This window comes from Struthio camelus, chromosome 1, assembly GCF_040807025.1.
Source record: "Struthio camelus isolate bStrCam1 chromosome 1, bStrCam1.hap1, whole genome shotgun sequence".
Classification (NCBI taxonomy): domain Eukaryota; kingdom Metazoa; phylum Chordata; class Aves; order Struthioniformes; family Struthionidae; genus Struthio; species Struthio camelus.
In genome coordinates, this window is record NC_090942.1 from 124,373,689 (window position 1) to 124,394,920 (window position 21,232).

A 21,232-nucleotide genomic window follows, 5' to 3' on the forward strand; every position below is an offset into this window, starting at 1 on the left:
GTGAATATCTGACCTCAGGTGACTGAAGCTGAGCATTCACATGCTCTATCCAAACCTGCCCAGTAGCTGCCATAGTGACTGAGCCTCTCAAAATGCTTTTCAGCAAAATATTTCACTGAGGAAAACAGGCTTTCCACAAAAACTGGTTTAGCATTTTTTTTCAAAATATTTTTGTTTACTCTGTTGCAACTTCTCTTTTTAAAAAGTCAAAGAGGCAGAGGAGAGGTAGGGAAAAGTGTTTCAAATTTATCTTCTGGAGAACAATTTCATTGATTTGAAAAGAACTATGGCACACAATATCTGCTGAAGGTTTGACTCAGTAAATAACGGTGGTGTTTTGATTTTCTCTGCTGTTACTACTATTGCAAGTTGGATTCATTCAACATCCCATGTTTGATTTCAGAAGCTGTACAGAGGAGTGGCTGGACCAGACAGTAATCACCTTTTAGTGAAACGCTTATGAACAAGCCACATAATAAGCCAAGAAATCAGCAGGTCATGGATAATAAACATTTTCTGGAGAAAAGAGGCATTGCGTTACCTTCCACAAAACCACTTATAGATGCTTCTGAAGTACCTCTTCCACCGGATTTAGATGATCAAGAAGCTCCTGTGAATCAAAACAAGATGGCATCACAGGCAGAAGTGAGAAAGTCTGTTTTGGAGAGAAAGCCTCAACAGCAACAAGAGCAGCTGGAGAAACTATATTACCGAGTACGAGATAAGGTAAGCCAGATAGCAGAGGAGGGCAAAGATCCTCCCCACAGTTACTCCTGTGTTCCACTTTGTGCCCCCAAATCAGTTCCTGCATCTCCTCTGGTAATCTGCACTTGTTAGGTCTAAGCGCAGGAGTACTTCTGGGATCAGGGCCCAAGCAGTCGTTTGTGTAACTAGGAACATGTGTACAGGCAATTAATCTGCAGGCACAAAAAATACAAGTATAAAAAATAGGATGGCAACAGCCTAGCAGCATATTTACTGTATAACATATATCTATTTCATTGGTCACAATTAGCAAATGTTAAACAGAAATCCTAAGATACTTTTTACTTGAGGCTCCACTACCTTCAATACGAATAGAAATAAATGTTAATATATTACATAGTGTATATAGTATATATATGTTAGAGATGGGATCCACTTCACTAAACAGGGCACACGTGTCTTTACCAACAGGCTGGCTGACCTGGTAAGGAGGGCTTTAAACTCGGAAAGATGGGGGAAGGGGAGAGTTATACAGACCATGCAGTCAGCAAAATAGGGCTCAAGAGGGGACACCTTGGGCAAGTGCATGCAGGCAAGGAAGTACGTATAAGACTATGGGGAAACTTCTTGAACCCTTCTGGGATATCAGCATGCTTGAATACCTCTCTGAAGTGCCTGTGCACAAAAGCACGCAGCATGGAGAATGAACAGGAGGAACTGGAGGCCAGTTCTCAGAGCAGTGTCTGGGTGCAGTCTCAGAGCTATGATCTCATTGCGATTATGGAGACATGATGGGATAGCTCGCATGACTGGAATGCTGCCATGGATGGCTACAAGCTCTTTGAAGGACAGACCAGGAAGGTGAGGTGGTGGAGTTGCCCTTTATGTGAGAGAGCACCTGGAATATATTTAGCTCCACCTCAGGGTGGATGATTAGTGGTTCGAGAGCTTATTAAGGAGCAGACTAACATGGGTGACACTGTTGTGGGTGTTTGCTACGTGATCAGGCTACGTGATCAGGAAGAGTGAGTAGATGAGGCCTTCTACAGACAGCTGGAAGTAGCCTCACGATCACAGGCCCTGGTTCTCATGCGGGACTTCAACCACCCTGACATTTGCTGGAGGAACAACACAGCAAGGGACAAATAATAACCAAGAGGTTCCTGGAAAGCACTGAGGATAACTTTCTGAAACAGGTGATGGAGGAGCCAACGAGGAGAGGTGTACCACTGGACCTTGTACTGACAAAGAAGGAAGGGCTGGTTGGAGATGTGAAGGTTGGGGGCAGCCTTGGCTGCAGTGATCACAAGATGGGTCACACTCATGACTGCTGAGGGAACTGGTGGATATCATTGCTAGGCCACTCTTGATCATCTTTGAAAGGACATGGAGAACAGGAGAGGTGCCTGAGGACTGAAAGAAAGCCAATATCACTCCAGTCTTCAAAAAGGGCAAGAAGGAGGAGCCAGGGAACTACGGGCCAGTCAGCCTCACCTCAGTCCCTGGAAAGGTGCAGCTCATTCTGGATGCCATCTCCAAGGACAAGAAGGTGATCAGGAGTAGTCAGCATGGATTCACCAAGCGGAAATAATACTTAACCAACCTGATAATCTTCTATGATGGAATGACTGACTAGGTAGATGCGAGGAGAGCAGGGGATGTCATCTACCCGGACTTCAGCAAGGCTTTTAATACTGTCTCTCATAACGTTCTCATAGACAAGCTCAAGAAGCACAAGCTGGATGAGTGGACAGGGATATGGACTGAGAACTGGTTGAATGGCAGAGCTCAGAAGGTTGTGATCTGTGACACAAAGTCTAATTGGAGGCCTGCAGCTAGTGGTGTCTCCCAGGGGTCAGTACTGGGTTCAGTCTTGGTCAACTTGTTCACCAATGAATACTGATGATATACAACTGGGAGGGGTGGCTAATACACTAGAGAGCTGTGCTACCATTCAGAGGGAGCTGGACAGGCTGGAGAGATGGGCAGAGAGGGACCTCCTGAAGTTCAACAAAGGCAAGTGCAGGGTCCTGCACCTAGGGAGGAATAACCCCATGCAGCAGGACAGGCTGGGGGCTAACCTGCTGGAAAGCAGCTCTGCAGAGAAGGACCCGGGAGTTGTGGTGTGAACAACAAGTTGAGCATGAGCCAGCAATGTGCCCTTGTGGCCAGGAGGGCCACAAGGTGGTGTCCTGGGGTGCATGAGGCAGAGTGTTGCCAGCAGGTGGAGGGAGGTGATCCTGCCCCTCTCCTCAGCCCTGGGGAGGCCACATCTGGAGTGCTGTGTCCAGTTCTGGGCTCCGCAGGACAAGAGAGACATGGCACTACTGGAGAGAGGCCAGCAGAGGGCTACAAAGATGATGAAGGGACTGGAGCACCTCATGTATGAGGAAAGGCTGAGGGAGCTGGTGCTGTTCAGCCTGGAGAAGAGAAGACTGAGGGGGGATCTGATCAATGTGTACAAGTGTCTGAAGGGAGGGTGTCAAGAGGGTGAGGCCAGACTCTTCTCAGTGGTGCCCAGTGACAGGACGAGAGGCAACGGGCACAAGCTGAATCACAGGAAGCTCTTTCTGAAGATGAGGAGAAACTTATTTTGTGTGAGGGTGAAAGAGCACTGGCACGGGTTGCCCAGAGAGGCTGTGGAGTCTTCTTTGCTGGAGACATTCAAAACCGGCCTGGATGTGATCCTGTGCAATGTGCTGTAGAGGTCCCTGCTTGAGCAGGGGGGCTGGACTAGATGATCTCCAGAGGTCCCTTTCAGCTTCCACTGTTCTGTGATTCTATGATATATGTGTGCTCTGTATTTAACACTAGAATGGCAGAATAATTTTTTTAAGTCTGTGTCACAGTTTAATAAAGTTTTTAAGAATGGTTAGGCATCTACTAGCTAGTAAACATTGTAATGAAGATAGTGGGGAGGGGTTACTAAAATTTTTTAAAAATGTCTGCATCCAGGAATTTGTACTATTTTTCTTATCTTGAAAGAAAAAGCTGCTCTTTTTGCTTACGTTTGATATACATTTTTTCAGAGGTGGCTTTCTTAGCTCAAGGTGATAGTTACCTTTACCTTCATTAAAAAATGAAGATCCTGTGTTAATATCTGATCTGTAGTACCTAAAACAAAAAAATGATATTAATTGGTCATTTTAAATAAATCACATTTATATGAATACATCATATTCATTTACCTTACCTTACCTGAAACTAAAATGAGGCGAAGAAAGAAGATATCATGATTTAAAAGACTTTTTGCCACCTATTAAGGATACTACAGCAGAATCTTTTGGGTATCTGCACAGAAACTAAATCTTCAGACTTCAAAATAAAGATTTAATATGCTTTTCTATACTAAATTATCTTATTACTGAGACCAACCTTCATTTGCATACATATCCTTCAGTACACTTGTAGATGAGTGAAAGAGAAATGGCAGTTATTAAAAAAATAAATCAACAAAGCACGTTTAGTAGTGAGGTCTTCTCTAACTTTACACCTGCACAGTTTTCAGATGATAGCTCACAAAGTTTGGTATTTTTACCAAAGATGTTTCAGTTATTAGCCAATGTCAATTGATTTTGTTGTATTTGCAAGTATTTATTTATAACATGGAGGTGCAAGGATGTACAGTGATATGAAGCACAGACTGACATCAGTACATGAGGTTTATTAGAGGATGATGAGCTGGAAGGGATACCTAGAAGTTTTTTGTGGAAACAACTTAACTTATCTAAAAATTACAGAAAATGCAATGTAACTTTAATTCTAGCAGATGGAAGAACACACCTTGTACAGCCAATATGAGCAAAAGATCCGCCCCTGTATTGATCTCATCGACAGCTTGAGGGCTCTTGGAGTAGAAAAAGATCTGGCTTTGCCTGCGATTGCAGTGATCGGAGACCAGAGCTCTGGAAAAAGCTCTGTCCTAGAAGCTCTGTCTGGTATTGCTCTTCCTAGAGGAAATGGTAAGAATTAGTCCTCTCAGGTTTTCACCTGAATTTCACTTTGATGAGGTGGAAGAGCTTTTTTTTCTTTCCATTTGGGAGTAGATAACTCATGACTGCGACTGTATCTAAGTTGTGTGACAAGGGAGACCTTCTCAGCTCTGATTTCCCTTAAAAGAAGTGGATGTGCAGGTGGGGGACTGCAATGTTACCCTAGCATGTTGCATAGTCTGAATGATCAAGGGACCAGACTAAGAGAAGTATAATGTAGCACACTTGCCCCAAATTGTTAACAGCTTGAGAGGTAGCATCAGCTGACTGACTCAGTGTATTCCGCAGAAAGCAATGGTACAAGTGCAACATAGGGTTGATTGGTTCCATACGAAACACTAATTTTGAAATTTACTTTTTGGGGGGTTAGATTTTTTTAGATCAAAGTTTTCTTACAGCAATTTTTTAGGCAGAAAATGTAAAATAACCTTTACTTATAAACACCTGCCTTGGATGTCATTCAAGTCAGAGAAGATTGTTGGAAGAGTTTCTTTGCAGCTCAGGAAGATTCACCTTCCAACTTCATATGTATATTTGCATATGTGTGCGAATGCGTGTATGTATATACACACCTACGATTTCTACAAGTTCTGCATTAGCTGAAATTTCCTCAGTTCTCAGCACGTCTAGTGTTTCATGTTGAACTTGAGAAAAACTTTTTTCACAGGATGGTGGTGCAGCATTGAGACAAGTCACTCAAAGAGCATGCAAATCTCCATCCTTAGAGATTAGCAAGACGTAGTTGGACAAAGCCATGGCTGATTGCAGCTAGAGCTGGTAACAGTCCTATTTGGAACGGGAAGCTGGATGAGAGCCTTTTAAAGGTCCTTTGGAACATTTCTATGGGTCTGTGCAAAGTACTAGGTATCTTTGTGTATGCTACACCATTCGCAGCACACTCTCTGGGTACTATATGTCACAACTGCTAACATGAGTTAATTCTATCTTTGGAACTATTATAGGTATTGTTACTAGATGTCCCTTGGAACTTAAACTCAAAAAAACACCTGCTACACAGAAATGGAAAGGGAAAATTAGTTACCGCAATACCAGTGAAGAGCTCCAGAACCCCTCAGAGGTGGAGAAAGCAATAAGAGCAGGTAAGTTGTAATGCATTGCTCTCTAATCTGACTTGCTCAGTCTCCTGTGAATGCTTTCTCCCCTTTCTTGGGCTGGAGTGATCATAACTGCCAAGGACCAAATTTAGAGCAGATGAAGGTAGGATAGCATAATATACATCAAGAGAGTTGTACTACACATCACTTCAGTGGTGAATATGATCCATGACATCTGATAAAAGTTCAGGCCATGTCCTCAGCTGGATGTTTTTTGGCTGGTTTTGGAAGGCTGTCTGTTGAGTTGTAAACATGCTAAGCCTTAAATGGCTCATATCTTCAGTGCAAAAGCCCAGGGAATGCTTGTGGTATACGGGGCTGGAAACCTCATGATTCTGGAGAAAATGAAAGAGCACCCAATGGAGGGCATATAGAGTTTCTACCAGTTAGTTTTTGTATCAAAACCCCAACAGAAGTTATAAAATTGCATAGTTATATGAAGTAAATGAAACAAAATGATTTAGACAATGTGATTGAGTGCTCACAGCAGAACATGCTGTTTCCTTGCTCCTCTGTGCTGTTCATGGTTCTAGTCTTATTTCCTTATAAGAGGTGGGACAAATTACTTGACCTCTCACCTTCACTATCAACTTCTGAAGAATATAGAATAATACCTATTTATTTTTCAAGGCAGCCAAGAATTAATTAATGTCTGCAAAGTGTTTTGTTGTTGAGAAAGTACTTCTGCAACTGACTAGTATCTTATTCTATCACTTCTGTTATATTTATTTACATATATTTTGTCTGTGTATATGACACTTAGTAAGTATATGCTCTATAAAATATTATGGCTCACATTCCAAAAGAAATCCAGGTATTCCCTAATAATTTCCTTAGGATTTTGCATAAATGGATTTCTGTACGTGGCTGCCCCTAAAAAAAGTCATATCTAAAAGAGCCTTGGGGGGTAGCAGACACTTTTCAAAGTTATCATATTCCTATTTCAGCTTCACTTTGATGCATTTTTTTTGAACCTTATATTCATTGCCTTGCTCTTTTCTCCTTGTAGCCCAGAATATTGTGGCTGGTACCAAAGGTGCCATTAGTAGAGAACTAATTTCCCTGGAAGTCTGGTCCCCAACTGTCCCGGACCTGACACTAATTGATCTTCCTGGAATTGCTAGAGTGGCTGTAGGAGATCAGCCGGAAGACATTGGGGAACAGGTAAAAGTCAGTCTTATGTGCTAACCTGTACAAAGGGTCACTTTCGTAACCTACCTTGAATGTGGGCCTTCAATGTAGGATGTTGGGATTGTTATATGGGGCCTCCAAGCCAGAATTAGAGCAACAATATGGTAGCTAACAAACAGACCTATTTTTCAAGCAAGACAGTGCTGGAAGGAACAGCAAGGAGCAGGATCTTCTATCTGCATTGTAGTGCAGGAGGAAGCTGCCCAGCCTAGCTGTACATGAGCCTCCTCTGGTGCCTGGCACAACCGCCCATGGCAACGTGGCAAAACCCAGTCACATTAACCCTATTTCACAGGCAGACTGTCCTCGAACACAGTGCTGCCTCAGTGTTCCTTGGCTAAACTGCAGACTGGAAGATAGATGCATCTCAAAATGACTTGTATCTAACCAGTTCTGTGGATATGTTTGGCAAAGGTGACTATACCCAAGTCCATGGAAGTGCCTCTGGAGCAAGAAGGCAACCTGTCGCTCTTACTGGTTCAGAGCTCTGTTGCCCCTTTTATAGAGACTAGATCAGAATGTGACCTACTCTGTCTTTTCTGATCACTTAAAGGATCCCAGCACACCCTTTATGAAGTAAACAGAAAAGGTATTAAAGCGTAGGGGATCTGTAGTCTTCCTCATGTGGCTTTTAGAAGACAATGCTAGGGAATGCAAATATAGCTATAAGAGGACAGGACCAGCTCTCAGGGTGATGGGCAGGAGTTGGGTGTATTATTTCTACTGAGATACCTTGAAGTACAGAAGCTTAGAATAAGAGTAGCACAAACTAAACTGGACATATCAGTTCAAGAATGAGACAGGATTGGGTAATCTTGCAAGTGTAACAAAGGAAATATAGGTGGGCTTTGCTCAGGAGAGGAGTAACTTCATTTTGCAATTAGTAATTTTTCTATTACATTCAGAAGAAAGTAGCTAGTGTGATGTCATCCATACATATCCATTGTCCCCAGATGCCTGCATGTTTCAGATATGGAGGGCATAGCATTTTATTGTGTCAGAAATTGGGATGGAAGGAAAGTAGAAAATATAGAGACAACTTTACTGAAACTCTGAATAAAGAGTTAATTTAATTCCGTTTAAGCACAATGGAGCAGTGTGAACTATTTGCAGTACAACACAAACCATGAGAAAGTCTGTTAGTTTGGCACTGAAACATGGAAACAATGCCAACTAAATGTCACGTGAGATTTGTTTTTGTGCTAATCATCCACTGAAATACAAGCCAAAGGAATTTGCCTTCTTTTCAGAGATGCAAATTTGAGATTTATCAGCATAATCTAGTTTGCTTTCTTTCCATAGGTTTGTAATTAGGCATCAGAATTTTTCTTACACATGGTTATTTATGGAATAGTAATATTTCCATCATAAAAGATTATATGCATAGGAGGATACTTTTTTTAATAGCTTTCAGGACAAGTGTAGCAACAGTCTGCTCTCATTTATATTAAATGTTTGTATTTATCTTTAGATTGCAAAGGAGGCTGCATTCTTTTGCTGATGTTTCCATGCCATCCTTTAGCATGTAAAAGCATCCTCACTATATGTGACATTTCATACCATCAGACAGTGAAGTAGCTGGTATTGATAGAAATGTTCGCATCCTACATGCTAGCATCTGATTTCACTGAACTTCATTACTGTTGTATTACATTACAGATCAAAAAGCTACTTAAAAACATTATTGGCAACAAAGAGACACTCAATTTGGTAGTAGTGCCATGTAATGTGGACATTGCAACAACAGAAGCACTGAAAATGGCTCAAGAGGTGGACCCCAAGGGAGAAAGGACACTAGGTGAGACTTTTTATGCTACAAGTTGAAGAGAAGTGCAAATCTTTTTTCCATGAAAGTCTAGCGTTTTGTACTCCACACTGGTTCTGCAAAGTTAGCTACTATGAGGAAAAAAAAAAAAACAGCCTAAATAAACTACTGTGAATTTATTTCCAAAACTGGAAAAGAGTCAGTAGCTCTAAGAATACCTCAGTTTTGAGTGTTGCTGATATTCATGATATGAACAGTTGGAAATTTAAAACCTTAAAGTTAATGGTGGGAAAACCTTGCTGTTGTCCATTAAAAAGGTAGGCCAGGCAAGAAGTGTGGTGAGAGTCCAACTGTAGCGTAAGTTTTACAGTGCAAAGCCCAGGAGCTGAAAGCTTTCTAGGAAAGAAAAAGTAAAACAAAGATAAGAAGTTACTGTAGAAAACACTGTACAGAACATTGCTGCTCTGATGATGAGATATCCTAATGGATCTTCTCCACGTTTAACTTCTGTGCTCAACTAATTTTCTCTTGGTGTAACTTCACAGGAATCCTCACAAAACCTGATTTGGTGGACAAAGGAACTGAAGAGTCTATTGTTAACATAATACAAAATCTGATCGTCCCCCTCAAAAAAGGTTACATGGTCGTGAAGTGTCGTGGGCAACAGGACATCCGCAACAATCTGACCTTAGCCTCTGCCATCCAGCAGGAGAAAGAATTCTTTGAGACTCATGAACATTTTAGGTAGTTCTCACATAAAGGACCTAATCGAAAACATTAAAGTCACTGAAAAACCTCCTGTTGACTTACTGAGATTTGAATTAGGGTTGCAAACAGGAATTATATTTGCTATTTGTCATTGCCCATGTAGTGTTACTGTCCAGTTAAGCGAGCACAATTTTACATGTCAAATAATTTTTAAAAATATATTTTGGATGCAAGTCTGATGTATTACTTAACCCTGGGAGAAATGTAATGAACTTCAGAAGTTCAGCATAGTCTGAAGGAAGGCAGGTCAAGTATCTGAGCACTTCAGGTTAAGTACTTTGCTGAGTATTTCTATTCACTAGAAAATGTGGTGAAACTTAGCATGAGAAAAAGTACTGCTTGTGTTGAGGGCACAGTTTTCCCTAGAAGACGACTTGGCAACAAATCAGCCATAGTATAATTACAAGTGAAAAAGATTTTAATTCAATATGCTTACCACATGCAGCAATAATGCAGCATTATACTAATGTGCTGATAGCAAATGCTATTTTCAGTCTTCTCTGTTTCCGTTTGTTTAGCAAGTAGCAGTCGTTGTCAAATCTTGTATAAAAGCTGTTGCGCCCAGAAGCTCCTGGGTTGCTCCTGTATCTGCACTACCGCTCCCCTTTACTCAATTTGTGTAGCAATAAAAACAAAGCAGAACATCCGTGCTGCTCCTCTGCCCTGTAAACATGCTCTGTCCATAACCGCCTTTTCCCCTTTTTTTGCAGCATTCTTCTGCACGAAGGAAAGGCTACTATCCCTCTTCTGGCAGAGAAGCTCACAAGTGAACTTGTGGGACATATTATTGTAAGTAACAGAGATGTCATATTAAGCTCTTTGTATCCGTCACTATTTTAAAATAAGCCAAATCCTTCAGCCGTGCATTGCAACTAAAACAATTTCTTTATGTGCATAGTATTTAATTAACCTTCAGTCTGGCAACCTGAGAACAAATTGAGCTGAGAGTTATAGGTAGGGAAACCCTGTCTGTCCTTTGATTTGCCTTTAGCCTAAGTAAGGACTGACAACAAGCAAATCACTTCATTTGCCTGTGACTCATAACCCCTGTTTTTTTAATGTCAGTCATGATATTTTTCTTTTGTTTGTGAAGAGTTTTGATAGGCTGGGTGACAAGTCATTACTGTCAGCTTTGTAAAACAGAGTAATTTCTATCAACTGAATATGTCTTCAAAATCTCAAGTAAAAAATTAATTATTTTATTATACTATGATACTAATATATTGTTTTATTATATATATGTGTGTATGTCACAGACACACACATTATATATATATATATATATATATATATATAAAATATATATATATATATATGATGTGTATTATTCTATTATGGGAAAAGGCTAAAATACAAGGATCTTTTAAATTCAGTCCTGAAGGAGGAAAAAATACGTATTTATCTAGCCTTACATAAAATAAGCAACTTACTTAACCGCTATGTTCAGTCACACATTTATCGGGGACTGAGGGTGTCAGTACCTTCCCCACACCACCACTTCTCTGGTACAACTGTTGGGACGTAATTTTAGCTCACACTGTAGGTGAAACCTGGTGCTAGTTTACAGCTACTCTGCCCACCTCACAGCAAGGTCTAGCCCTGAGAGCTAAGCCTGCCCCCAGTTTTCTCTCAGTGAAGGTCAAATTTGCACTTCTGTGCTACCCCACTATTGCACATGGGATACAGGCGACAGGAAGCTCTTGGACTCCTATCAGCAGCAAAGGTTATGTGCAGGCCTGGGTCACTCTCAGCACGATTTTGTTTTCCTCCAAAAAAAAAAGATGTTCAACCTATCTAAGTATCTTTCTTTCCTGCCAACCCTCCAGAAAACTTTGCCTGCGCTAGAGAACCAAATACGCAGTGAACTCCAAAAAACATTACAAGAACTACACAAATATAGACGAGGCATACCTACAACAGAGTCTGATAAGCTGATTTTCCTTACAGATGTAAGTATCAATATTGGTTTGGTTACAGAACAGCACAGGGAGGTAGATGCTGGAGAGAGAAATGTTCTAAAGATGGTAAGGCAGTGAAGCATCGGTATGGATCATGAGGGGAACTTGTAGGATCTGCCGTTGAAGAATTTTGACAGTAAATTACACAAATATCTGCCATCATGCCTCCTGGTAAAAATAATGGACTAGGGGACCTTCCAGCACTATTTTCTGTGATTATGTGACAAGAGAACTGAAGAACAACTCGATTGATTGATTGGTTAAAATCAATCACGTCAGAGAGGGAAAACTTGCACTCTTGCTAGCTTAGCATTTGGAAGGTTTCCATCATTTATGACACTCATAAGATTAAATGAGGCCCTGATATCAAAAATATGGTTTGCAAGTCCAGCTGGATATCTCTCCTCATGGGCAAATCATCATTCACAGTAAATTTTCTGCAGGCCAGTGGAGGTGCTTGTGCAGGCTCATCAGACTTCAAAGACTTTGTATAAGTCTGATCAGTTAGAATTTAGTAAATGGTTCTGAGAATCCACAGATCAAGTTCATCCTCCCCTAGATGTGCTGGCTTTGCAGAAGTACCAGGAGCTAAGAGCAAAAGAGAATTAAAGGATGTTTTCAATGAACTGTGGCTCTACTTGAACATATACAAATATATGTGTATACAAATTTCTTCTGAAGAAATGAAACTTTACTACATTACTTGCTTGTTTTTTAATTCATTACAGCTGATCAAACTGTTTAATGAAGATATTGCCCATTCAATGTATGGAGAGGAACATTTATCTGGAAATGAAATCAGACTGTTTACAAAAATCCGCAGAGAGTTTCAAAATTGGGAAGGAGTTCTCCAAGACAGTAGTGTAAAGGGTAAGCATAGAAAAACATCAGTTGCAGTCGATCTGAAAGATTCCCTTGCTTTTAAATTAAGATATAGCACCACCAATGTGTTGTTTTTCAAGAAAGTGAAAAGCAAGAAGCTACAAGGATTCATTTGCTGTAGTGCTAGGCAAGTTATGCTTTGGTTCTTGGGGACAGAGATACAACTGGTGTAAATTGCTGTCATTACAGTGAGATTAGAGGACATCCTTCTTCTCCCAGCAAAGCAATAAAGTCAAGATAGTTGACCCTGGCAGAGAATTGGATGCTGATTCTCTGAACCAGTCTTCTAAAAAATAAAATAGGAATGTTTTGGAATTTTGGTCATATTTCTGTTTCAGGTCTGGTTTAAAGAAAGCAATGTGAGTCTGAAATAACCACAGCCTTATAAAGAATAACCCTTTTTGCACATCACCATCTTGCTAGCTGCTCACTGCACCCAGTTCTAAAATGAGGAGGAGGAGGAGGAGGAGGACATATGCACGCAGAACTCTGCTGCATACTCAACATCTTTTGTAACATCTTTTTCACATCTTTCAGAAACCCCATCATTTTCTCTCAGGGAAGACATCAGCTGCCTGTCAAGCAGTAGCTCTTGGCAAAAGTGTTCTCTGGCACTGCTGCCTATCCATGATAGTATCACTAGTGACTCTAAAACAATAGCTACAAAGTGCGCCCAGAGATGCATACCTAGAGAGAGAGACAGACAGACAGACATTGATGTACTTTGTTGTCTCTTATGTCCTAGCCATGGTGTACCAAGCCAATCAAAATGATTTTATGGAGGCAGTGAAAGAGTAAGACAACGAGGGCATAAAGAAATAGATGAAAAATGGCAGAAAACACAAGCAGAAGGATGCAGCATCTTCACAGGACGAAGAGAAGCTGCGTTGCAATAGATATATGCAAGACCTCACATTGCAGCTGAACCACAGCAGTGACTTTTCAGGGCACTTTTAACTTATCCCAGTTGGTTTAAGCTACTATGTTTGACTTCACAATTGGACCACAATGGAAGCACATGGTGACTTTCACCATACTGTAGCTGTTTGCGTGCAATATGCCTACCCCAGTATCACATTTTCGTAGGAAGCATTTGCTTGTTCAGCTGAAGACGTACACTTAGGTAACTTGAAAATGCTACCAGAGGTAGTATTAAGTAGACCTTCCTCAATGAAAAAGCAGGGTTATGAGAAAGCGTTAAGATTTCTAAAGGTACATCATTGCATGTTGGATGATCCTGTTTATCATTCATCAGGAGAAAGATGAAGTAATTATCAAAAGTAGCAGATAAATTGAATAGCTGAAACCTTGAACTTTCTATTCCAAAGCTGATAGATGTTGTTCTTGTGGCCATATTACAGCCTTGTACTATCTTCTCTGTGCGGGTATGTTTTTCAAACTCTGAGCAAGATACTCCATATCTACTAGAGCTGGGTTTTTTTGGGGGGGTATTAATGAATTCATATAGCTGAATGTTAAAATGGAATGCAGTATTTCATGGCTTGACTTCTAATTCAGCATGTGCACTTGATCCATAATTCACAAATTTGACCCAAAAACCAGGTCAAAAAATCAAAACCTTTTGAAACACACCTTTGTCTGACTGTGTAAACCCATTCAAAAGGAATATACCTCATTTAAGATGGCAAATTCCTGTAATGTTAACAAAGGCATATTAACGTTATGGTTCTGTCTTAACCAAAACTATCTAGTCAACATTGGATTCTCTGAGATAAGACCATTCAGTGGATTTTACTTTTTTTTTTTTTAAATACCTCAGACGTGTCTGATACTAGCTGCTTCTGAGAGGGCATCAATTCCAGAAAGAGCCTGTAATTTTGAGCCCTCTCATCATTTCTAGGTTGTTTTCTGTTAGTTTAGATGCTTGAGCCAATAAGTGAAATGTCTCATTCATGAAGCAATAATGAATAATGTGTGTTAGCTCAGTTCTATAGTAACCACATTGTTTGAAAGATCAGCTCAGAAGTAGTTCTTTTCAAGAGCATTTTCAGCGAGAAGCAGACTTCCTTTTTCAATCTGTAATTTATAAACTTAGTTTTAAATTAATTTTATTTTAATTTTACAGTTACAAAAATTGTACCTAAAGAAGTGTGGAAATACGAAGTGCAGTATCGTGGACGGGAGCTCCCAGGCTTTACCAATTACAGGACATTTGAGGACATTGTAAAAGCACAAATCATGGAACTGGAGGAGCCAGCTATCACAATACTGAACGCTGTGGTTGGTACGTCTCATGGGCCACGTGAGGCCTTCACCCAGGGAGTGCAATGCACAAACCCTAAACTAGGAACCCAGCTTCTTTGCCAGTTCATTGCAAGAAATTATACATATTACACACTGACTGTGGGGTTAAGGTGAAGGGTACTTAATTCACCCAGTAAAAAAACACCAAAGAAAGGAGTATGGCATCATCCCACCTCTCCCAGAGCTTACCCACCTGCCTAAAGTCCAGAATTAGATTTTGTGACTGCGAGATTTTGATAACAGTCCAATCCAACTAGCCCTTGGCAGGGGGAAAGGAGGTTTATTAGAGCTCTCTCTGCCCTTTCTGCAACCAGGCTACTGGGTAGAAAGGGATGTAAACTTCAGAAGAATAACCCAGAGGAAGCCTGCCTTAGTAACCTGCAAGAGGAATACTGGCCTTCAGGTCCCGCAGTAGACTTTTGTGCAAACAGCTCATGGCGAGAACAGCACCAGCACCCACTTTGCCCACATTTGCTAATGAAAGCAGCTACCACTTCCGTGTGCTGTGCCAGACTTGGCGCTCTTTATTGTATGTATTTGCCCCACTTCCTGGATAGGACTTCCAGAGGATGAAATGCACGTGTGTTTACATGGCCAAGGGATGGCACATGTGGTCAAACACAACTACAAGTATGGCAATTGATATATCAAAGAAAGCTCAGGGTTATTGAATGTCTCAGGCTGTAAGTGGTTACAGGAGGTCTTCAATGACTCACATGCTTGGATCTAGGAATATAAATTTTCCCGTCAGGTGTTTTTATTGGAAATAAAAGCATATTGCATCAGCATAGCTGCCTAGCTAATGTTTGGATAAATATAGAAAGGGAATAGTTTTCCCAAGCCTCATATTAACAATAACTTAAAAATCTCTCTTGCTTGCCTGGCTTTATTTTGTTCTCCTGTTCTTCCCTTAGAACTGGTTGAAGAGTCTTTTCTGGAAGTCACTAAAAAGCATTTTGCTGATTTTCACAATCTATACAGAGCTGCTAAGGTGAGAGACTACATATAACCTGGGCTAAGACAAGAGCAAGACAGAATGGCACTTGTAAATACAGCTTTGCTTATGGTACCTCTCCAGTTACGTTACCTTTATGCAACCATGGAATTTCCTGCAGGTCTGTGATTGTTATAAAATAAGGAGCAGATTGAAAACAATAGAAGGTTTATAATGGAATTAATGAAAGTGCTTTTTATCAAATACACTTTGACAAAGTGTATTTCAATACCTTTTGACAAGGTCTAAAATACAGATTTTTTTTTTTTTCATTCGTTCTGGTCACATTCTTGAGGCACACAACGCTAGGCAAAGAGAACCTCATATGCTGACTTTGAAGAGTTTAGAATTAATTTCAAATGTCACTACTGCAATGATTTACAAGCCTACGGGTAGCCTTAAAGAATTAAAGAGTGCTTTTTGCTTTCTGAAATCCAAGCCAGAGTGTTAGTGCAAGAATCTCACCTTTCATAAAAGAGAGCAGCGGTAGATAAGCCAAAACCACCCACCTGTGAAAGAGTTAGAAGATATCCGTTCATGTTTCGGGGGGCCTGTGTATTTTGGGGTGAAGTGTCCTGATTGTCACTGGAGCTCTTTTCTGAGAAAGAGCCTTGAGGAAGAGATTGGAAGCATTGAGGGCCAGCCAGGAAGCGAATCCCGCTCACAGGGTGCTCCTTAAAAGGAGACTCAAAGGTCAATGTGGGCGCTATGATGTGATGCGTGTGGACAAACCCTACTGAAGTCCCAGGTCAACCAGGCAGCAATCAAGTAAGTTATTTCAGCCAAGCATAGAAGTGTTTAGGGAGCCTCTTTAGTTGTGACATAAGGTGAGAGGGATGAAAAAGGGAGGAAGTTCTAGTAGGCATTAAAGATAAGAAAAAGACTTCAGTCTTTTAAGACTTCAGTCTAAGGGATGCTAAGAAAGCATTTTAAGAGACTTTGAGGATGACTGAAGGGACTCTGCTTCCCCCACAGTTTCAGATTAAAGTATCAAAAACACCGGAAAACAGCAGATTGTTGTAATAAAGATGCCAAATAATTAGGGTTGATTTGCTGATACCAGACAAGACAAGACAGTTTTTGAGAAGAGAGGAAGAGGAAATGGAGTTCACATCGGTACCCGCTGTTACTGCCTACTGCAAAAGTGAGATGCAATCAAAATACCTGCAAAAACTGAGGGTGGGCTTAACATATCACGGACAGTTGTTGCCTGCTCCCATCAGTCTTGGTATTTTCAGAGGAGCAGGTTTTGAGTGATCCTGCTCGGGATGTTCATGAGGAGACATAACGTCACATTTCCCTGCTCTTTCACAGCAAAGGAACCAGACTCTAAACCATCATGACGTGCTCCCAGGAGCCAGGCTAGGATTAGACAGTGTGGCAGAAAGGACTGTTGAACCCTGTGTCCACCTTGCCTTTCCCTGGGGAGGGTACTAAGCACATCTTCATAAAGGAAGCAAGCTTCTCAGAGGTTGTTGTTTAATTCTTTCCTAGGCCAGAATTGAAGACATTAAGGAGAAACAAGCAGCAGAGGCCGAAAGAAACATCCGGATCCAGTTTAAAATGGAGAAAATTGTATATTGCCAGGACTACAGTTATATTGCTGATTTAAAAACTGTTAAGGGAAGAAAAAAGAACAGCGAGGCGAAAGCGTACCCATCAGAGGTGACCATTGGAACTGTTTCAATGCAAGATACCTCCTTCATCGAGGAAATGGTTTCTCACACGCAGGCTTACTTCAATGTGAGTTTACAGACCACAGTACAGGGGTTGTGCTGTGCTCTGAATGCTACAGGAGATCTCCTTCATCCAGATCTTGCTGCAGTCAGTACGAGTCTCTCTGTGCTGTAACGGTACCGTACGCTAGCGCTACCATGCCGGGAATAGTACTCACGGGGCGCAGGTGCTCCATCCAGATCACTCCACTCCACACAGTGTCTGTCCAAATCAGTTGGAGCTTCTGGCAGTCAGTGATGAAAATGCCTAGATAAAGCTGGCTCCACGGGCTGCATCAGCGGCAGGGGGCGGGGGGAAGATTACGGATCGCTGCATCTGGAAATCGGAAAAGCTTGCAGGCTGTCAAAATGACAGCTAGCTCCTAAACCACTTGTTAGCCAGCCCTCAGCCTGGCACAGCTCTCTGCTGTGGTTGCCCCTCTCCCAGGCAGCGTACCTTCAGCAAAAGGGTCCTCCTCTCACCCCCCTCCCAGCTTTTGGTGGAGCAGGGGTAACTCCCTGCCCCCTATCTGGCCCCACACAGCAGCACACTCTCTTTGCCTCTGGGGACAAGTATTGCAGGGGGAAGGACAGGTACTTACCCGACTGGAGGAGAGGAGAGGATGAGGAAGAGCCCTGTAGTTAGAAATTACTGCTATGTGGCTGATAGCAAGCCCTGCTCCCCAGTAAGGGGAGCAACAGGATGAAGCAGCCCGAGGATTGCTTTTGCTGCTACAAATCCATCCCACAGTTTCCACTAGCTAAACGACAGTGTTTACAGCACTTCTGCATTTCGCAGAGTTTGAGATCTCAGGTCAGCCTCAAACCTCTCTGCATATTCCTGCTGCCAGCAGAAAGTGGGTGCAGCAACATTCAGTCAGATCATAAACTAACTGGGGGGGGGGGGGGGGGGGGAGGAGGCATAGTAAAATGTGAAGTTAAAATGGATTCGCCTCTCCATAGAGGTCAGATACCTGTGCTGCATCACAGATAGCTCAATAGAAGGTAAGTCTCTGAAAAGAAATTGGATATTTTAACATGAGGATCATGTTAGAGAGAGAGAGAGAGAGACAGCATAGAGAACACATAGTATGAGAATTTGCTTTTCTGGCTTTGATCTTTATTTCATAGAAGTCCTTCAGAAAGCAACAAGTTAAATATTAATAACCAGTAACTTAGATAGTGGCTCACCTCAAATTTCAATAGCAAGGTTTTCACAAATTCCTGCACTTAAACGTTCAAGGCTTCTCTCCAGGTTATCGCAGTGAGAGAGCAAGAGCCAAAGGCAAACTTGAATAAGCTTCCCCACCTTCCCCCTTCCCCACTGCACACTTTGTTAGCGGACAAAGTCTCGAATGCTAGTTGTACATTTTCATAAATGCCTTAACCACCAATTTTCAACAGTAACAAACACCGGGGCGTCATGTCTCCTTTGGACTTAAGATGCTTAGGCAAGGCCAAATTCACTTTCAGTGAGATTAGAGCCCTTAAATGTTCGTGGCTTTTGAAAACAGCATGCATGAGCCTACATCACTTTTGGCAGCTCTGTCAAGGTCTGGGTGGCACTCAGCTCCAGAAAACACCCACATTTAAAGCATCAGCCCTCCCTCCCACCATAGTCAGTGGTGCCCAGCAAAAAAGTAGGCTCAGGAAGTGCCTTAGCTGACCCAGCTCTGTATTAACTAGATCTCTGCAGACTAGGAAGGGAACTTAAAACACCTAGATTTAGGTATTTTTCGTTCTGAGCTCAACCCCATCCTTACAAGTGAAAGATTTGCATCTGGTGGGCTCTGAAGGCATTTAAGGCCAGAAAAACCTTAGACTTCACTGGTAGTGGGCTGCCTAAATCCTTTAGGACCTACAAATCAGGTGTGCCTTTACCTGGTCTCCCTCCAGTCATTTTCAAGTCAGGCCCCACATGAAGCAAGGAGAACAGCACCGCTATCGTCTGTAGCCAACTCCCCCACACTCGAGCTCTCCCCGGAAAGAGGAGAGTTGGGTTCAGGTCCCTCTCGGCCTTTGAGAGGCTTTGAACCTCCCTTCGTCCAAGGACGCAAGCTAACCCCTCGCCTTGCAGCCATACAGACTTCTCTGTGGCAAGGGCCTCTCAACCTTGGCTAGAGAGGTTGTCAGGTAAAGCAGAAAATTATCTTATTAAGATATAAATAGTGGTAATGTATTCACAGTCCAATGTCACTATTGCCAAATACATTTTTTTCCTTAAGGCTAACGCTTACTCCAAAGCTGTTACTTAAAAGGACAACCACTTCAAAAATAGCATCTAAATACACAAGTTTACTGCCTTTGGAAAATCCTTGTCAGGTCTCCTATATCATAGTGGATCGGTATTGGTTACGGACGTCAAATATGAAGCCAGAAACTGTTAGCAATTATTATTTATCAATCAGGTATATCCTAATACAGCTGTACCAATGATAACCTTTGATAGCCATGAGAGCTGTGTAGGGAACAGCCTACCTCCGGGTTTAGATCCTTGAGGAGAAAAAGAGCAGCTGACATTCCCAAGTCTCTTCATTTTTTTGTTCTTTAGCCACGAAAGAGATTATGACAATCAATCATTTTTTTAGTTCCTAGAGGGACATACTCCTTGAATAGTAATTCAATAACATTATAAAAATGTGCTGTCACTTCTTACTACATTACCTATAACTCCTTCCTATTTCTTTTTTTCGGAGAAAAAAAAATATCTATATCTAACTGTCATTTTCTTTTCTTCCTTGCAGGGAGCAAGGAATCGCCTCTCCAGTCAAATTCCTTTGATAATTCTGTTTTCTGTCCTCCAAAACTTTGGAGACACCCTACAGACCACAATGTTACATCTTTTGCAAGAAAAAGAAAAGTTAACTCTTCTCCTTCAGGAGGACAGTGAAGTTGCTAAATACAGGCATTCACTCAGTCAACGAGTTAATCGTCTTACCAAAGCCTGCCAATATCTAAGAAACTTTGCCTCTCTGCAGATTTCTTGATTTCTTTTTTTAAAGTGTTTTTCAACTGTTATTTTCTAGTGTTATTGAAGAACTTTCTAAAATCTGCTAGAATTTTAATGTCAACATTGACCTTTAAAACTTATTTCTAGAATCCTCAAAATTGTTCAAAAATTGTTCTGCTTATTTTCCACACTAATACATCTACCAAAGTATAAAATGTTCCACTTGCACAACTGAAATTAAACTAATGCTATCCTGTTTTTTTTAAGCATTCTTTTTGTAAATTTTGCAACTTTTTGTAATCATTAAAATAATTATTAAAAAGCTAGCGCTCAGGAGGTTTTCTTTTTAAATGAGGATGGGAGAATTGCGGAGGTATACTCTCCAAGCTTTAGAAATCAAATTATAACTCACTTTCCTAGATCAAGCTTGCTGCTCTACTCTAGGGGGTGCCGATTCCCTGCTTCCTTTTGCTCTCTTTCCTCATTGTGGCTGTCGGCTTTTCTGTTCTTGCCTGTAAGATGATCATGCAAAGCGTTGCCACTGTAAGTCCCATCCCAATATGTAGAGATAGTGCACACAGCGGGCATGAGACAGTTCCAGCCCATCGGGAAAAGAAAGTTACCTTAACTACATTTCGTAAGTGCCCTAACAGGATGCTGTTGGGTCTGTTCTCCGATCTGCAGAGAAACCCTAAGGGACTTTTCTTCTGGATGCCTGGGGCATTGTCTGAAATTTTGAGGCCGACGGGGAATTCACTAAATGGCTAGGTTTGGATGGTCAAAATGGATTAAACCACCCAGGATATTAAACATTAAAAGGATGTCTCAGCATATGGCTTGTTACCTCTCTCCTTTCCCTCCCCATGCCTAAGCGAACCTTTCCAAAGGCTCTTTCCTTTCACGGAAGCCAGGGCAAAATATAATAATACTGC

At 41.5% G+C, this 21,232-nt stretch overlaps 1 protein-coding gene across 2 annotated transcripts; it reads left to right on the top strand.

The window, feature by feature from the left end:
* Window positions 1-459: 459 nt before the first annotated feature.
* LOC104147099 (interferon-induced GTP-binding protein Mx) lies at window positions 460-21,118 on the top strand. Of its 2 annotated transcripts, none has more exons than XM_009679489.2 (13): window positions 460-726; window positions 4,472-4,667; window positions 5,660-5,797; window positions 6,822-6,976; window positions 8,663-8,801; window positions 9,314-9,512; window positions 10,247-10,325; window positions 11,363-11,485; window positions 12,223-12,364; window positions 14,463-14,621; window positions 15,556-15,632; window positions 17,130-17,378; window positions 20,095-21,118. In XM_009679489.2, the coding sequence occupies exons 1-13, from the start codon at window positions 460-462 to the stop codon at window positions 20,335-20,337; spliced, it is 2,166 nt and encodes a 721-aa protein (XP_009677784.1). In that variant the 3' UTR covers window positions 20,338-21,118. The 2 variants fall into 2 exon arrangements, with proteins under 2 accessions (XP_009677784.1, XP_009677786.1); XM_009679491.2 differs by having other exon boundaries at window positions 4,475-4,667.
* The last annotated feature ends 114 nt before the right edge of the window (window positions 21,119-21,232 follow it).